Source organism: Cupressus sempervirens, chromosome 11 (genome assembly GCF_028749045.1).
Source record: "Cupressus sempervirens isolate cs-2001-9-10 chromosome 11, ASM2874904v1, whole genome shotgun sequence".
In the NCBI taxonomy this organism is placed as follows: Eukaryota; Viridiplantae; Streptophyta; class Pinopsida; order Cupressales; family Cupressaceae; genus Cupressus; species Cupressus sempervirens.
Genome location: NC_143128.1, coordinates 733,983,477 through 734,001,070, shown reverse-complemented (window position 1 = coordinate 734,001,070; position 17,594 = coordinate 733,983,477). Strand labels below are relative to the sequence as shown.

Genomic DNA, 17,594 nt, shown 5'->3' with positions numbered 1-17,594 from the left:
GCATTTTCTTGCATTGTACTTGGGTACCTAAAATGGCCTCGTTGCCGGGACCCATTCTGCATTCATCTTAGTTTTGTGAGCTTAAGGCATTTCTCTAAGTTACACTTAAGGGGGGGTGTTAGAGTAAATAATTAATTATTTAATTATTTATTCTATTACTTAAGCTTACTTAATTAAATGCATTTATTTAATATTTAGTATTTAATAGTTGTAGTGGTTAGTTGTTAACAACACAAGAGTTTGTTCCCTTCTAGCATGTTTCACCTTTTGTGGATATGTGCTGAGTTGTCATCCTTATCTTCTACCACCTTCTAGCTTGTTCTACAAGCTTCCATGAGCTCTTTATAAGCCGGCTCTCTCATTGTATTATTATATCACATTATCACTTCTCATTGTAAATACATTTTCTCTTGTGTTTGCATATGTGGTCTCTCATGTCCGTTTAGGGTTTTACCCTTGCTCCATGCTCTTCCTCTTCTTGGCTTCTCTTTGATAGGTTCTCGCATGCAGGTGATCTTGGGCATCTTCGGAGTTGGCTTTCCTCAACTCCAACACTTGCGTGTAAGAGCAATCTTGTATCACCTAAAAATATTTTCTTTTCAGTCATTTCTATTTTAATTAGGATTGGTAAACAAGGTGGTTACTATTTATGGGAGCTTGCTATTTTTAGTTTGTCATATGAGCTCAAAATGTTCTCATTTTCTACATAAAGGTTCATTTTAGAGTTATAAGCCTTCCATAAAAATCTCATTACTCCAACTTAAGTATTGGAGAAGTTATTGTGGATTTTTGGTGGAAAAAATTGTTGAAAAATCTTTAGGCTCATCATTGGAGGCCTTGGAGTGCCTGGATGAGGTTTAAAAACTCAAAGGAAGGGCACTAGCATTATTCCAAGCATGTAGATTAAGAGCTGGCATTTCTAAAAAGTTGTTATAATAGTCAATCAGAGCAACAGTTTGAAAGTTATGACCTTTCAAAGTTGGACTACCTGAAATTCCTAAAATAAATGTCAAAAATGTATTTGGATGATTCTATATGTATTCTTAGGGTCTACAGACCCTAGGTATTAAGTTTGAGCATCTAGAACATTCCCAGGTGGTATAAAATTACCTATTTAAGAAAGACTTGAACATTGTCTGGGATAGCTCTATGTGGTATTTCGTAACTTAGTCTTGCATATTACTGTAATGAAGGTGTCCATGTGGGTTAGCATGTTGTACTTGTGAATTCTGTAATTCTGCATTTGCAGTGCAAATAAGAAGTCCATATTTTGTTTTCACAATTGTTATTGTTTTTTTGTTTTTGTTATGGTTATAGTATTAAGGGGAGCACCCTTCATCAAGTGGTATTAGAGCTAGAGTTCTTGAGTGAGTGGATAGATTGTTGACTATGAGGTAGTTCACAATAGGACCATGGTTTGAGTTGAGCATGTAGACAGATCGCCAATTGCGAGGTAGTTTGTACTAGGGTTCCAATGGAAATGCAAAAAATGCCTCCACAAAGAGAGCGTAGCGAAAGAGTTGTAGGTGTTACATCTAAGGGTTTTAGAGCCCTCCAAAGACAAATGCAAGCATTGGAAGAACAAATATGTAAAAGAATAAATCTTCTTATAAGAGATGAAAGCGAGGATGAGGACAAAGTAGAAGAAAATGTCAAAGTAGAGGTAGTTCTAAACCTAGAAGAGAAGAGACTTTTTAGGGCCATCTACAAGATTGGAAAAAGACCTAAGTTTGAAGTTCCCACATTTTTGAGAAATCTTAACTTAGAGGAGCTAATCGATTGGATCAATGAACTAGAGGAGTACTTTGAGTATGAAGATATTGATGATCCTGATAGGGTCAAGTTTGCTAAGGTGAAACTGGAGGGATATGCAAAGATATGGTGGAAGAAGGTTTAGTTGTAGCGAAATAGAAAAGAAAAGGACAAAATCACCAGATGGGAACGAATGATAGCTAAACTGAAGAGACAATTCATTCTCGTGGATTATGAGCTTGATCTATAGAAGAAAATGCAAGGGTTGAAACATGTGGAAAAATTTGTTCAAGAGTATACCGAAGAGTTCTATCGAGTTCTCATTAGAACAGACCATGCAAAAGTTGATAAGGAGAAAGTCACTCGTTATCTTAATGGGTTATGACCAAGCATTCAAGATGAGACGAGTCTTGTTCGAGTGACTAGTATCAAGGAGGCATGTCATTTTTCCCTAAGGGTTGAGGAGAAACTAAGCAAGAAGTTTGATAACAAGAATAGTGAAAGAGATCGTGATGGAAGATCTACCAAACGATCTTATGGAGGTTGTAATGATGATCAGAAGAACAAGGATAAGGTTGGAAGTAGTAGTCAAAACTAGAGGGGAAACAATTCCAATCATTTCCATGATCATAACGATAGAAATTAGAGAGGAAGAGGTAGAGGCAAGGATCTAGAAGAGAAGGCTTCTATAGGGAATGTTTTAGAAGAAGGGCATAGAGCATTTGAATGTTCTCAGTGACAAGGAAGGACAGATCAAAGAATAGACGGCCAAGCCAGAGTTGCACATGTCGATGAAGATGTTAGATCCTTGCATTCTGAACATGTTGAAAGAGGAGAAGTCATAATTAATAAAAGAGTCTTGCTGAGTGGTGAGAATTTGATCAAAGAAGGAGCTTGTTTTGCATAAGGTGCAAATGTGAAGATAAGTGTTGTGATGTGATCATTGATGGTCGAAGTACTGACAATCTGGTGTCAGAAATGATGGTCATAATGTTGAAGTTGAAGAGATAGAAACACCTACGTCCATATCGTATTGCTTAGGTGCAAGATGACCACAAGGTCATGGTCAATGAGTAATGCTCGGTGAAGTTCAAGATTGGAAGCTACCAGAATGAGGTACTATGTGATATCATACATATGGACATATGTCATATGTTGTTGGGTAGGTTGTGGCAATTTGACAGGCATGTTGTACACAATGGGCAAGAAAATACCTACACTTTGACCAAGGATGGAGTGAAACATAAGTTAAAGTTGTTGCAGGAGAAAGAAGAAAAGGTATGTAGTGCTACCAAAATGTGTTTTGTTGATGGAAAAGAGTTTCTCAAAGGTATGAAGCATGAGCATATGTATTTTTCTATAATCCTAAAAGATAGTAAAGAAGTAGAGGAGGTGCCTACAAAAGTTGCAGATATGTTGGTAGAGTTTTTGAATATTGTATCAGATAATGTACCTGATGGATTGCCCCCAATGAGGAACATCAGTCACCAAATGGATTTGGTTCTTAGAGCTAGTTTTCCAAACAAGGTAGCATATAGAATGACACTAGCGAAAAGTGAAGAGTTGAACATACAAGTTCATGAGTTGTTGCAGAAGGAGTTGATTCAAGAGAGTCTAAGTCCATGTGTAGTACCAGTTGTATTAGCACCAAAGAAGAATGGAGAATATAGAATGTGCACACATTTTTGTGTTATCAACAAGATCACAATTAAGTATGGATTTCCATTGCCAAGGATGGATGATATTATGGACCGTTTGAGCGAAGCTAAGTATTTTACAAAGATAGATATGAAAAGTGGGTACCATCAAATTTGTGTCAAAGAAGGTGATGAGTAGAAGACTGCTTTCAAGACAAAGGAAGGACCATATGAGTGGTTAATCATGCCTTTTGGGCTAACCAATGCACTAAGCACTTTCATGAGACACATGAATGAGGTACTAAAGGAATTTCTAGGTAAGTTTGTCATTGTTTATCTAGATGATATTTTGATCTTTTGTAAGACATTGGAGGAGTATTGATTCATACTCGCAAGGTGTTTGATAAGTTGAGGGAAGAAAAGTTGTTGAAAAGCTTGGAGAAGTGCAATTTTTTAAAGGAGGAGTTGGTGTACCCAAGATTTGTAGTTTCAACAAAAGGTCTAAAAATGGACCTAGAGGAAGTGAAGGCTATCCTTGAATGGCCTACTCTAAGGAGAGCGATAGAGGTAAGCTCTTTTGATGGACTGGCTAGTTTTTACAGAAAGTTCGTAAGAGGTTTTAGTAATATTTGTGGACCCATGACTAAAACAATGAGAGGGGATAGGAAAGAGTTTAAGTGGACTATAGGAGAAGATAAGGGTTTTAATCTGTTGGAATAGAAAGTTACTAAGCAACCTGTTTTAGCACTTCCAAATCTTAACAAGGTGTTTCAAGTAGACTGTGATGCTAGTGGTACTATAATAGGAGTTGTTATGAGCCAAGAAGGTAGACCTGTTTCTTATTTTAGTGAGAAGTTGAATGATGCAAAAAGAAAATATTTTGTTTATCATCAAGAATTTTATGTTATAGTTCAAGCATTGAAGAAGTGGAAACATTATATTCTTCCTAAGGATTGTGTTTTGTATATTGATCATCAAGCTTTGCAATATTTGAATATTCAAAGAAAATTGTACCAAAGGCATTTGAAGTGAGTTGAGCTTTTTCAAAGTTATACATTTGTTTTGAAACACAGGAGTGGAAAGTCTAATAGACTTGTAGATGCTCTTAGTAGAAAAGAACTTTTACTGATAGAAATGCAGATAGAGGTGGTTGGGTTTAAAGAACTTAGTACTTTGTATCTAGATGATCTTGATTTTGGTGAAGCATGGAAGGCTTGTATAGGACCTGTTACACTTGACAAGACAAAGTGGTTGGATTTCATGATCCAGGATAGTATCACTAGTACATTTGGACTCAATTTTTTACCAAGGTTTGTCACTATTTTTCTCATCGAAATTTTGACCAAATTGTAGGTTGGTTGAAATTTTGACGAATACATTCATCGAAATTTCGACCAACCTACAATTTATTCATCAAAATTTCAACCAACCTATAATTTGGTCAAAATTTCAATGAGAAAAATAGCAACGAACCTTGGTCAAAATTTGATCAAAATTGTCAAAAATTGGGTCCAAATTTACTAGTGTATGTTGTTCAAAGAAAGCCAATTGCATTCCAAGAAGTTCAGTGAGAGAGAATCTCATCAAGGAAAAGCATAGTGGAGGATTGGCTGGACATTTTGGTAGAGATAAGACTATTTCTTTGGTTGTTGAGAATTATTATTGGCCACAGTTGCAGCAAGATGTGAAGAAGTTTGTACAAAGTTGCAGAGTATGTCATATAGCGAAAGGAGTGGAGCAGAATATAGGGTTGTATCAACCATTACTTGTACTAGAGAAGTTGTGGGAGGATGTCAGCATGATTTTGTTCTTGGATTACCAAAGACTTAGTGAGGGCATGATTATATTTTTGTGGTGGTTGACAGGTTTTCAAAGATGACACATTTTATTCCTTGCAAGAAAACTAGTGACATTGTTCATGTGGCAAAATTATTTTTAAGGGAAATGGTGAGACTACATGGTCTCCCAAGAATATAGTTTCAGATCAAGATACCAAATTTGTTGGGTATTTATGGTGTACATTGTGGAAGAAATTGAAGACAAAGTTGAAGTTTAGTTCATCATATCATACATAGACTAATGGATAGATAGAAGTTGTGAATCGCAATTTGGGAAACTTGCTGAGATGTTTGGTTAGAGACAAGCCAAAAGGATGGGATATGATTTTACTATAGGCAGAATTTGCATATAATAATTCTATCAACAAAAGTACTAGTAAATCACCATTTCAAATTGTATATGGGAGTAGTCCAAGAAATGCTTCTAAATTACGATAGTTGGAAAAAGGAGAGATAAGTAGTGTTAACGTAGAAGAATTGGTTGAACATTTGAAGAACATCCATGAGGAGATGAGGAAGCACATCATAAAGATGAATACACAGTACAAGGCTAAGGCTGATGTGAAAAGGAGGTATAAGGAATTTCAAGTTGAAGATGAAGTCATTATTCATTTTAGAAAGGAGTGTTTTCCAGTGGGTACCTATAGTAAGCTAAAGATGAAGAAGTTTGAACCATGCAAGATCATGAAAAGACATGATTCTGGAAATGCTTATGAAGTGGAGTTGTCCATTAAATTGAATATTTCACCAGTATTTAATATTTTAGATTTGACAGAGTATTATGAAGGAGGTGATGGAGATGAATTTCTAGAAGCACGATGGAGTATTCTAGCAGCTAGTACGACTACAAAGGAGATTTAAGAGATACTGGACAATCGTATTAGCAAAAGTACAAGGAATAGAACTTATGAGGAATACCTACTCAAATGGAAATGGAGGCCAATAGAGGATTCATCTTGACTAGCAAAGGAGGTTAATCGTCTTTTTTTTCCTCTGAACACCTCAGACGTGACAGAGTCACTTCTCAAATTACCCTAGGTGTCTGATGCAGGAGCATCTTGGGTGTAAGAGCAATCTTGCATCACCCAAAAATATTTTATTTTCAGTCTTTTCTATTTTAGTAAGGACCAGTAGATAAGGTGGTTACTATTTATGAAAGCTTGCTATTTTTAGTATGTTTGTCGAATGAGCTCAGAATGTTCACATTTTCTACATGAAGGTTCATTTTAGAGTTATAAGCCTACCATAAAAATCTCATTGCTCCAACTTAAGTATCAAAGAAGTTGTGGATTTTCAATCGAGAAATTTGCAGAAAAATCTTCAAGCTCACTATTGGAGACCTTGGAGTGCCCCAATGAGGTCTGAAAACTTGATGAAAGGGTGCTATTGCAATTCCAAGCCTGTAGATCATTAGTTGGCATTTGCGAAAAGTGGTTATAATAACCAATCAGAGCAATGGTTTGAGATTTGTGGCCTTTCAAAGTTAGGCTACCCAAAATTCTTAAAATAAATGTCAAAAATGTATTTGGCCAACTCTATATGTGTTGTTAGGGTATGTCGGCCCTAGGTATTAAGTTTAAGCATCTAGAACCTTCTCGAGTGGCATAAAATTGCTTATTTAAGAAAGGCCCGAACATTGTCTAAGACAACTCTGGGTGGTAGTTCATAGCTTAATCTTGCAAATTACTGTAATGAAGGTGCCCATGTGGGTTAGCATATTGTACTTGTGAATTCTATAATTCTGCATTTGCGGCACAAATAAGAAGTCCATATTTTGTTTTCGCAATTGCTACTATTTCTTTGTTTATGTTATGGTTTATGGTATTAAGGGGAGCACCCTTCATCACCACTCCAATATTAATACCTAGAAAAAAAATCCAAATAGTAGTTTTTCTTGTTTGTGGCCTTTTAAGGTCATTTCTACAAGTCTAAAAAACCATTAACTACTTTTTCAAAGAAACATTAAAATTCAACATCAAAACACACTAAACCCTAATAATTCTTCTCACCTTTGCTCTCTATTATTGGTCACTCAAAATGCCCTCTCCACCATATATGAACACCACCACAGACTATAAAAAAAGTATTAATCACAATTAACAAAGAGAATTTCAAACCATAAAACAATTCCCATCCTAACTGAGGATGAAAGGACAACATCACATTGAATGCATGACAACCACCTTTCCCAAAATTGAATGGCAATGTACTCGACACAACCACTCAAAGATTAGCTAGAGATGAACGTACATTAGGCCTTAAAAGCCACACCACCACTACAAAAGAATAAAAGGCAGTGAAAATTGTTGTTGACAACAATTTATCTAATAGTGTACAAACTTTATAATTACTATTTTAATTTATATCAAAGACTAACATCAACTCTCTTTGATAAACAAGTCAAATATCAATATTTGTTAAGAACCCAATTAATAGTATTGTGTGGTCACGACCTTACAACCTATCCTCTAAAAGTTTAAAAAATCACAAAATTTTAAATTGTTTTTAATGAAATGCACTAAAAACCCTATTAAGAACTCTAGCATTTGCTTGCAAAAGCCAACTCCAATCCGATATTAATGTTTGTTAAAAACCCAAATAGTAGTTTTTAACTCATTTGTGACCTTCTAAGGTTGTTTAAGTAAGTCTAGAAAACCATTAACTACTTTTCAACATCAAAACACATTGAAAATCTCAATAAACATTCTCAACTTTGCTCTCCTTTGTTGGTCACTAAAAATGCTCTATCCCCCATAACCAAACACCATCACTATCACTGACTACCAAAGAGACAATCACAAATAGCATAAAAGAAAAGTTCAAACCACAAAACAATTTTCATCCCAACTGAGGAAAAAAGGTTCGCATCACATTGAATGCATAACAAGCACCTTCACAAAATTGAATGGTAATGTACTCAACACAACTTCTTGAAGATTAGCTAGATGAACATGTGCTAGGCCTTGAAAACTTCACCACCAATGAGCAAGAAAAACAAGCGATGAAAATTGTTGGAAACATTTTCTTTGGGTGGCATACAACTTCTTGACAACAAATTCTACACTAAATGTCCATCATTATAATTATGTCTAAATGCATGTTAGATAATGCAATGAACCTAAATGATAATATACAAATGGATGAATATAAGTTTATGAAATGCATCTAGTTAATGCAATGATCACTAAATGATAATGCAAAAGGAAATGAATGGCAGTGAACAAAAATGCAATAGAAATGAGTAATGACTATACAAGCAATAATGAATCTAAGGAATGTGCCTAACAAAGCATTGTGTACTTTTCACATGTTATAAATCTATTAAATAACATTTTGTAGGAGAAGATCATGACATTAGCAAATGAATTAATTGTATTTGTCATAAGCTAATTATGCTTCAATTCTAGAGACTATGTATCATTATATTATATTATTTAATTTTTGGTCATCTATTTCAATACATATATCATACTCAACTCTTTATCCTAATATAACACCCTGTGAAGAATTCATGAGGACAACATTATTTTACTAAAGTACAAAGCACAACTATTTTCTTTTACAACATTAACAATGTATCATATGAAAGGGTATTCATTGTGGTTGAACTAATTCATTTAAGAATATTTGTGTTAAATTGCATGTTATTCTATTACAATTAAAGTCCTTTTAAAACAAAGCCAACTAATCTTCAAATAAAATGCACCCAAGACAAAATCACAAAAACATGGTTTTTTTTACAATTTTTTTTTGTTTTCTATTACAAAATACACATCATGAAGAACAAATGTTGAAAATTTCATGAAAATCTATCATATTTTTTATGTTTTGAAATTTGGTAAACATGATTTTTTATATGGAGAATAACATCCTTTTAAAAAGTGATCATCCTACAATATTATTTTTACAAGAATGACATTACATGCACCACATAGAATTTATTAACTTTTAACTAAGAACCAAGATGCAAGAAATATCCCTAAATTTATTAATCTATCATATTAACAATTACATGCACCATATAGAATTTATTAACTTTTAACTAAGAACCAAGATGCAAGAAATATCCCTAAATTTATTAATCTATCATATTAACAATTACATGCACCATATAGAATTTATTAACTTTTAACTAAGAACCAAGATGCAAGAAATATTCTTAAATTTATTAATCTATCATATTAACAATTACATGCACCATATAGAATTTATTAACTTTTAACATAGAACCAAGATGCAAGAAATATCCCTAAAATTATTAATCTACCATATTAACAATTACTGATTTCTTCAAGTAAGAACCAAAGTCTTAAAGATACCTTCCACTTACAAATCATTTAAGATACCACCCCATACTTAGAATTGAACAAAACCATCCTACAATTTCATCTTGAGAACAATGGCATCATACTTGCATACTTACCAATTATTAGCTCCTTCAAATAGGAGCCAAAATCTGAAGAGATATCCTTTATGTCAAGTGCATTTAGGACATGATCCTAGATTTATGAATCAACAAACAATTCTACAATGTCATTTTAACAACACTACACAAACCATCCACGAGTTATTGATAAACGAGCCATCAAATCTTCTACAATCAACAAAACTCGATCTCTCACGCCCATTAAAATAATAAAACTAGTTTTAAAAATGGATCAAATTGTTAAATTACTAATAACAAACGGATTTGTACATTGAATTGTTCAGGCCACCAACATTTTCTGTAGATAATTTAAATACACAATGCTTAAAAATACTCAATCTTGTCCTGTACATGGCGTCACTGCGTTCGTCTGATCTACTTATCTAAGATGAACTGGTATATGCTCAGAAATAATAAAAGAATTTTGCCCATTACACCAAGATATGCATATATTCCCCATCAGCGGATCGCACGCCCTATTTCAATCTTTTTTGTCTCAAGTTCTCTATGTTTATAAACATTAGTTTTCCCGGCTCTATTCAATACATGGGGAAGATGTATGAACAGTGAATACATATAAATATTGTACGTGAACTTCTGGGCTGCTGATGAAGAATAAATTGCAGGACACAAGTATTTAGTTTTACTGGTTAGGCAGTCAAAATCCCAATAATAATTATAACAACTAAGCGTGTGAATAATTTTTACGAAGTGGAGAAATAATTGTCATGAGATGGAGTAGTTGTTGCAGGCGAGCAGCTTCCATCAACCAATAACCGCCTGTTCATAGATTTTCATCGTTATTTGTCTAAATGTATTAATATAATGTTTTATTCTCATGGATTAGATTGGAAGGGAACATGTTTAGATTCATGAAAAATGCTTTTCTTTGCTGAAAATGTGGATTAGTTTAACTTACTCTCTTGGACGAGCAGACCAGAGAGAACTGAGGGCCCTTAGTCTGGTGAAATATTCTCCAATGGCCAGGAGACATCTGGCGGCCTGACGTGTTGTGAGTAGTCGGTGCAATTGATGCAGCGTTTGCTGCCTCAGATTGTCTGCCTGTAAAACATACATTATATAAAATAACCATTTTTATTTAGGTTCAATTTAGAATCATATAAAAGAACCATTTTGGGGGTTCAATCTAGAAGGGCAATGGAATCGAGATAAGGTGGTAATTGCAGTTATGTGTATTTAGTTTTTAGGATGTATCAATGTATAAATTATCGGGATTCATGGATATATTAAGTTTTAGTGTGTGATGTTTAAGTTGTTTGTGTTACTGAAAGTAATTTTTTCATAACTTACACATCAGTACATTTTAGAAATTAGTTGACTGATCTAGTGTTCAAATGAGGTTACCTGTCGCACGAAACCTTCCAAATTGGCAAGCTGACCCATGGCGATTGCCATCTGTCCCATGTAATTTGCCACGTTGGAATGTGAACTCAGAGAACCTGCTGCAATGGTTTCTGAGAGAGACTGTTGGAGAGCTTCCATGCCTTGTGAAAGAGCATCCTCTGCTTGCTGTGATGACTGCTGTAGATTACAGATGCCCAGAAATTGCTGTTCTGTCAAGGGCTCCAGCTGAGGGATCAGGATCTATAAACACACAAATCATTTATGTTTACATACAAGTTTTATGTTGAATTGATAAATTTGTTTCCTTTCTTTTGTATATTAATCGACAAAAATTAAAACTGGGGTCTTGATTTGTTTGCTTCAAAGCTATCAGATTTCCATATTCCATCTGAATATTATGAGATTTTTCGTTTAGATGGTGTAAGATTATTTATCGTCAACGTTTCAGATGTAAGGTGATCCCAAACATTGATGATGAAAACCTTTACACCATCTAATCTGGAAATCATGTAATGTGATCCAAAATGTTGATAAAAATTCTTTACGCCATCTAATCCAGAAATCTCACAATATTGTTTGCTTCAGTTTTTTTCAATAAGAAATCGGATTTTGAGTAGGAAAGATTCATGTACCTTGAGAAGCTCAGAGGGGCGGAATCCACCCATCCACATGAAACATCTCTCTGCAGGAGTTTTCCACATGCCTGAAACCAAGTGGAAAACATCTGTTTTTGCAGCCATGCTCTTGAATCTGTAAATTTCATCAAAGTGGGAAAGACAATTGTCCAGAACTAAGCGGAGGTCGTTATCTGGGAGATGTGCCTGCAATGCTGCCCTCAGGTCGCTCATATGACGGTGTTGCTCCTCCACCCACCTCGAATACTCCATGTCAAACATTGCCGCTCCTGACCCATTCCAGTTTTAAGAATATCAGTTTTCCATAATCCATAAGAATAAGCAATAATGTTTTGTAGTATTGATTGTGTAAAATATTCACATTCAATCAGTTTTGACAAGGCTTCACGAAGTGGCCATTTTCTTGATCAAGATTCCATACAAAAGCACACAAATAGGGAAAAAAATTGAAAATTTATTTTAATTTTACGTATCTTGATCTCTTAAACCGCTGAAGTCTCGCACATGATGTTCAGATTTTATACATTCATGCATTCAATTCATCAATTGAAATTTTTGGTCATGTAGTGAATCTTTTGATTGATTCAACGTAATGCATACGTGGATTGTTTTGACTCTTTAATCTCAAGGTTTGAATGCCTGTCTACTTTCAACGATGCGCAGTCTTTAAGTTTTTGAATGAAAGAGTACAAACCTGAGCTTAAAGGAACATTGACAAGACCACCTGCACCTGAATACCCTTGGTCGTTGAGAAGTGAAGTTCCTCCTATCAATAGACCCTGCTGTAATATGTGAACATCAGAAGGATTCATATCAAGATTATACAGCCAGGCATTAATTAAGAATTGGGTATTGAGAATTTATTGATTTTGTCGAAAGAAAAATGATTTAAAATCGAGAATTTTCTTTTTAACCTGTGCTCTTGCTCGCTGAAGATCTTGCTCAATCTGGCTGAGCTTCATTCGACTTGACTCTAGCTGCTGAACATAGGCCTGCAATAAACCGGCATACGCCATTAAACTTTCTTGTTCATGATATTAAGTTTTCACAATTCATGATGCTTCTTGCTGTCTTGTTGGAGTTCATTGTGCCCAAGTCTTTAAATTTGACTGTGCCTAAATTATTTATCAACGTTTCAAATGGCATTCCATAATCCATCATTGATATTGATGCATAAAGGACTACAGATTGAAAACCAATTACCTTCTTTCTCAGCCTACTTTTCCGTGCCGCCTCTCTATTCTGAGCAAGCCGCCTCAATGTCTGCCATGAGAAATTGAATCGTTCTATCAAAATCAAGAAGCGAAGCTTAAAACTGCATTCTAATCCAAAAAACTGGGTTTTTATTTTGATGGATGTAATTACAACTGTTCTCTGCAGACTTGAAGTGGGTGGTAAAGCCCATACCTTGGCATCAAGAGTCTTTGAGGCCTCGTGTTCAGAGCTTGAAGTTGGGCCCCTACGATTCGTCTCAGGCTTCGCCATGCCAAACAATGAATACATCACTAATTCTGATTTCAGTCACTCAAATGGGTATTATTCCATTAACAACTGAATAGACATTCGAATTTCACCAGGGATGTGTGAATTTGTACCTTTGAATCCCTGTCAATCTCATTTGACGTGTCTGTGCGGGTACTGTTTCCCGCCATGTCAGAGAGTCGTTGAGGCTCCTGAAGTCGCACAGTATTTGCCGACCTTAGCTCAACTCGATGATCTCCTCTATACTGCACAGATCCCGAATCTGTACTCTCTACAGATTGAGTTACAGTTGCCTGCAAAAGTTTACACATTACATCAATCTTTCACATCAAATGAATGGATGGAAGTAAAAAAAAAAAAACTACACAGCAAAAACAAAACGGCTACGAATTGGGTGTATCTAATATGTAACTTTCACCTTTAGGAATGGCTCAAATTGCATTGGCCATGAAGAAAATTTGGTGAGCGTAGGTGGGCAAATCCCAAAGCCTTCTGTTAAAAAAAGGGCTACAATCAACTTTAAGCCTGACAAAATCTCAATATAAACTTTTCATGTCCATAAAAGGAAAGGAGCTGCAATTGCAAATATGGAAGTGAAGGAATTGAGAAATCGAGTCTTTCTTGTCACTCAACCAGCATTCTACATGCTTCAGAAATTTGTAGGGGAAATAATGGGAAGAACTGGATCAAAGGAAGTATAGGAAAAATGGAATTTTATAACTAGGAATGTGTGACGAATGAAATGCATCAGCTGTAAAGTTATTTTGTCTGACAAGTAATAATAGTGATGAATAGAAATGCAGGCATGGAGTGTGCGGATTGTGACATGAGGTGTTCGTACCGTTACTGTGATTGCGTGTAATGGGATTGCCAAGAAAGGCTACACACAATCAATTAATTAGCCACATCAATTAGAGGGACCGTCAGAGGATATCTTGTTTGTCAGGTGGTGTAGGGCATAAGGTAAATTCTGCATTGTAGGCTTTCAATGTGATGAAATTCCCTGGCAAGACAAGCTATCCAGAGTAGGATATGAACAAACAAAAGTACTTTTCTGAGTCCATTCCTTCGCTATGATTCTTTTGCGTTCAGATAATCCCTGTCTGATTGATTTCTTCAAAGCATTTATTAATCAAAGTGCTGCAAAAAAAATCGTATCGTTTATACAGATTCGAAAGTTAAACATTGAATTTTGAACCATATTGGAAAGGAAAGATTGGATTTTGATCAAATTCGACAGGAAAGATTGAATTTCGACTCCAAATACAAACTTCACTGCCCAATCAGTATCCGTTTGCTAGATAGACATTGATAGACAAACTTCAAAATACAAACTTCACTGCCCAGGATATACTTCAAATACTAAAAGATAGTACTGCTAAAGAAGACTGCAGTAGCTTACTGCTACTAGTGTTTTAACACCTACGTCTTTCTGCAAGCCCGGAACGATTTTGTCCTTGTTCTTGGTTCAAGATGATAGCCCTCTCCAGCTCTGCAAGATCATATACTTCATGGTGGTCTTTGAAAGCTTCCAATCCAGTGCTTCTTGACGATCTATAATTTGCAAAGAAATTTCACCAAGGTCAGCTGGTCTTTAATTCTTGAAACACCTTTGCTTTGTATAACATACATATATTTGCAAACATTGTACAGGTTTCACTGTAACTCAGATTGCTTGAAGCATTAAAAGGGCACGCTTGCACCTCCACTACAACTAGTGCCCAAAAACGAAATCTGAAAAAGGAAATGGGTATCAACCAGTAATCAAGTTGAACCGACTCAATCAACAGAACAGATTAAAAAATGAAGAGGAGAAAGTTCTCGATACCTAACCTACAAAGCAACAAACATTTCTAGCCCTTCTATTGAATTAAAAAATATTTCTAGGCCCACTATTAAAATAAGAAAAAAATCTATATATCTTCAGACCATGGAAGGTTGGAAAAAATATCTCGAGCCCCACTGTTAAATAAGAAAAAATCTAACTTGAGGCCAAGGAAGGTTGGTTTTACTTCAGTAAAAGGTCAAATGGCTAGCTCCCGAAAATGGCCGATCTTTCTTGCACAATTAGACATAAGGCTGGATTCCAACATTAGCATACTTAAAAACTTACAGAAAAATCTCAAAACTGGATATTTTTTAAAGAAATAAAGATAAGAAAGAATTAATACATGAAGTTCAGGGTAGGGCAGGAGGATGGAAACCCTTGAATCATGCCTTGTGACAAAGATACTTGCTGGTTTGGAGAAGTGGGTATTTCTGTAGAATGCCTGCTATCAGCCATTCATCATCATTCTCTCTAAGTTTATTATCTTTGCTGTGTTTGAATTGAACATTCTACAATCCATTTTACAATTTTGAACCTTTTCAAATCCTCTATATACCTGACTGTATATAGGATCTCTATATATGTAGTTAGGATGAGAAGTAGAACTAGACTATAAATTACCACACGATGGGCTCTATCTAGCATTCCTCTGTTCCAATAACTAGCAAGCTCTAGGATTGATTTGGTATCAAATCCTACATAGACACAGAAATCTTTGAAATTCCACCGACAAATATAACAAGCCTCTTCCAATGCCATTTCCCATTCATCTAGCCTAAAGAAAATAAACGTATCCCTCAATAAGGTGCCCAAGTTTTGCTTAAGCTTGGCCTGAAAGTTTGTCTTGAAGCCCACAGGGACCCATGCTCCACCTACTACTCATTTATACTCTTTAACTGCTGCACAAAAACTTTGTCTTGTTTGTTTTAATGGAGGGCCCGTACCCACCACCCACTACTCTACTCTACTCTTTAACTGCTGCCCAAATTTAATATCAGACAAACCTCTAAACTTCCTTCTCAAAACCCTCAAAGGGAGCAAAACCCACTGATACCCATGTTTAGAAACCACATATTTTTCTTCTTCGTTTCTCCTTCTTGATCACCTAGGATCTAATGATTCCATTTCCATGCATACACCCATTGCCAAAACAGCATTGATTTGGTTTTTTTTTCCTCCACAAGTCATTTTTCACAATGTCAAATTTGTGGTCATTTTCAGAGACATATTTTTGGATTGATGAAAACCCATATTTTAATCCCTTCTCCAGCCGACCTGCCATTATTTATAGCAGGGCCAGGAACAGCGACATTGATGAAATTTTCAAATCTAGCCACTTTGTTTCTTACCGTTGCCTTGCAATTCAAAGCAAGATATTTTAATGTATCATATAACATGTATGCTCCTGTCAATCACATCCCAAACCCTGTGCATTGTATTGATTTATTACCGGCAGCCCACGGCAGAGTCAAAGTCAAAGAGACAGGCAAAAGCGACCCACATGAATATGAACATGTCATGTTGAGATAATTTGTGAAATTCCATCCTTTCATTCATACCAAGTTCATTCATGCATACATACATTTGCCATCCATTCCTTCCACGCAGCTTCGAAACCTTAAAGGGCCACCTAATAATGCTTTTGAAGTGGGACCAGCATCCATTTTTTATGCCCTGGACGGCCACAACTCCCAAAACCAATTCAGATCAAACCAATCCCTTCGGACCCCACCTCTACTTGTTTTTTAAGGAATTTCTCTAAACCACTCCAAGCTCCTCCCATCAATTCACATCTATAGTTGTTCTATTTTAGATCTCAATTAGGGGAAGAGCTGCGCACCACACCCTAAACAAAATTTAGGTATTTGTAGAGTTTAAATTATATGTCAGATTTGAACCAATAAATAAATAAATTATTGTATTTGTATGTGAGTTGGTATTTTAAAATAAAATTCTTGGTTTCTAGATATTAGTGAAACATCCTTGTCGTGGAAGACCATCATTACCTACACATGCTAACGTCTCGCACTTGTAGAACCTAAACTATTTGTTAGATTTTGACAAAACAAATCATTGTCTATGTTTGTGAGTTGACACCTTAAAATTAATTTCTAGGCTTGTGAATATTAACAAAATTCCATTTTGGGATTGTCAAGTGTCGAAGAATCAAAGGTGACCAATTCAAAGTGTCATATGATACCTACTCAAAGATACACCGATAATCGTTCACTCACAAGTGTGAATACTTGTGAACAAACGTTTGAACATTCAAGCACAAATGCCTCAACAATGGTGCACAAATGGGCAATTACCAACCAATAAACTACAAAAAAATGGGTTATTACTACATGTGTTATCATTTATGGGCTCCTTCAAAGTTAGTAACTAAGGGGTTAAGTATGTCTAGAGAGTGTGATTATTGGGACACATTTGGTTATTGGTGCTCTTCCCCTAGAGATCATCAAGTGTTAAAGGGTTAAATAGTGGCAATTTCAAAGTATTGCCTAATACTCACCCAAAGATGCACCAAAAATCATGCACTAAAAATTGTTAGTACTTGCAAACACATGTCCCAATAGTGGTGCAGAAATGGGCCAATTACCAATGGAAATGCTCAAATATGACTGACTA

The 17,594-nt window shown here is 35.5% G+C and overlaps 1 protein-coding gene across 6 annotated transcripts; it reads right to left on the bottom strand.

Annotated features, from left to right (window-relative positions):
• Window positions 1-9,872: 9,872 nt before the first annotated feature.
• Window positions 9,873-16,219, bottom strand: LOC149531722 (transcription factor TGA2.2-like). Of its 6 annotated transcripts, none has more exons than XM_089809489.1 (12): window positions 15,307-16,219; window positions 14,562-14,689; window positions 13,554-13,627; window positions 13,249-13,428; window positions 13,061-13,129; window positions 12,857-12,916; window positions 12,568-12,645; window positions 12,348-12,432; window positions 11,651-11,922; window positions 11,019-11,258; window positions 10,573-10,715; window positions 9,873-10,433 (listed from the first exon to the last, which is right to left on the bottom strand). In XM_089809489.1, the coding sequence occupies exons 1-12, from the start codon at window positions 15,417-15,419 to the stop codon at window positions 10,358-10,360; spliced, it is 1,518 nt and encodes a 505-aa protein (XP_089665615.1). In that variant the 5' UTR covers window positions 15,420-16,219; the 3' UTR covers window positions 9,873-10,357. The 6 variants fall into 6 exon arrangements, with proteins under 6 accessions (XP_089665615.1, XP_089665614.1, XP_089665618.1 ...); XM_089809488.1 differs by having other exon boundaries at window positions 12,348-12,435; window positions 15,307-15,755; XM_089809490.1 differs by lacking the exon at window positions 9,873-10,433 and having other exon boundaries at window positions 10,569-10,715; window positions 12,348-12,435; window positions 15,307-15,735.
• Window positions 16,220-17,594: the final 1,375 nt, after the last annotated feature.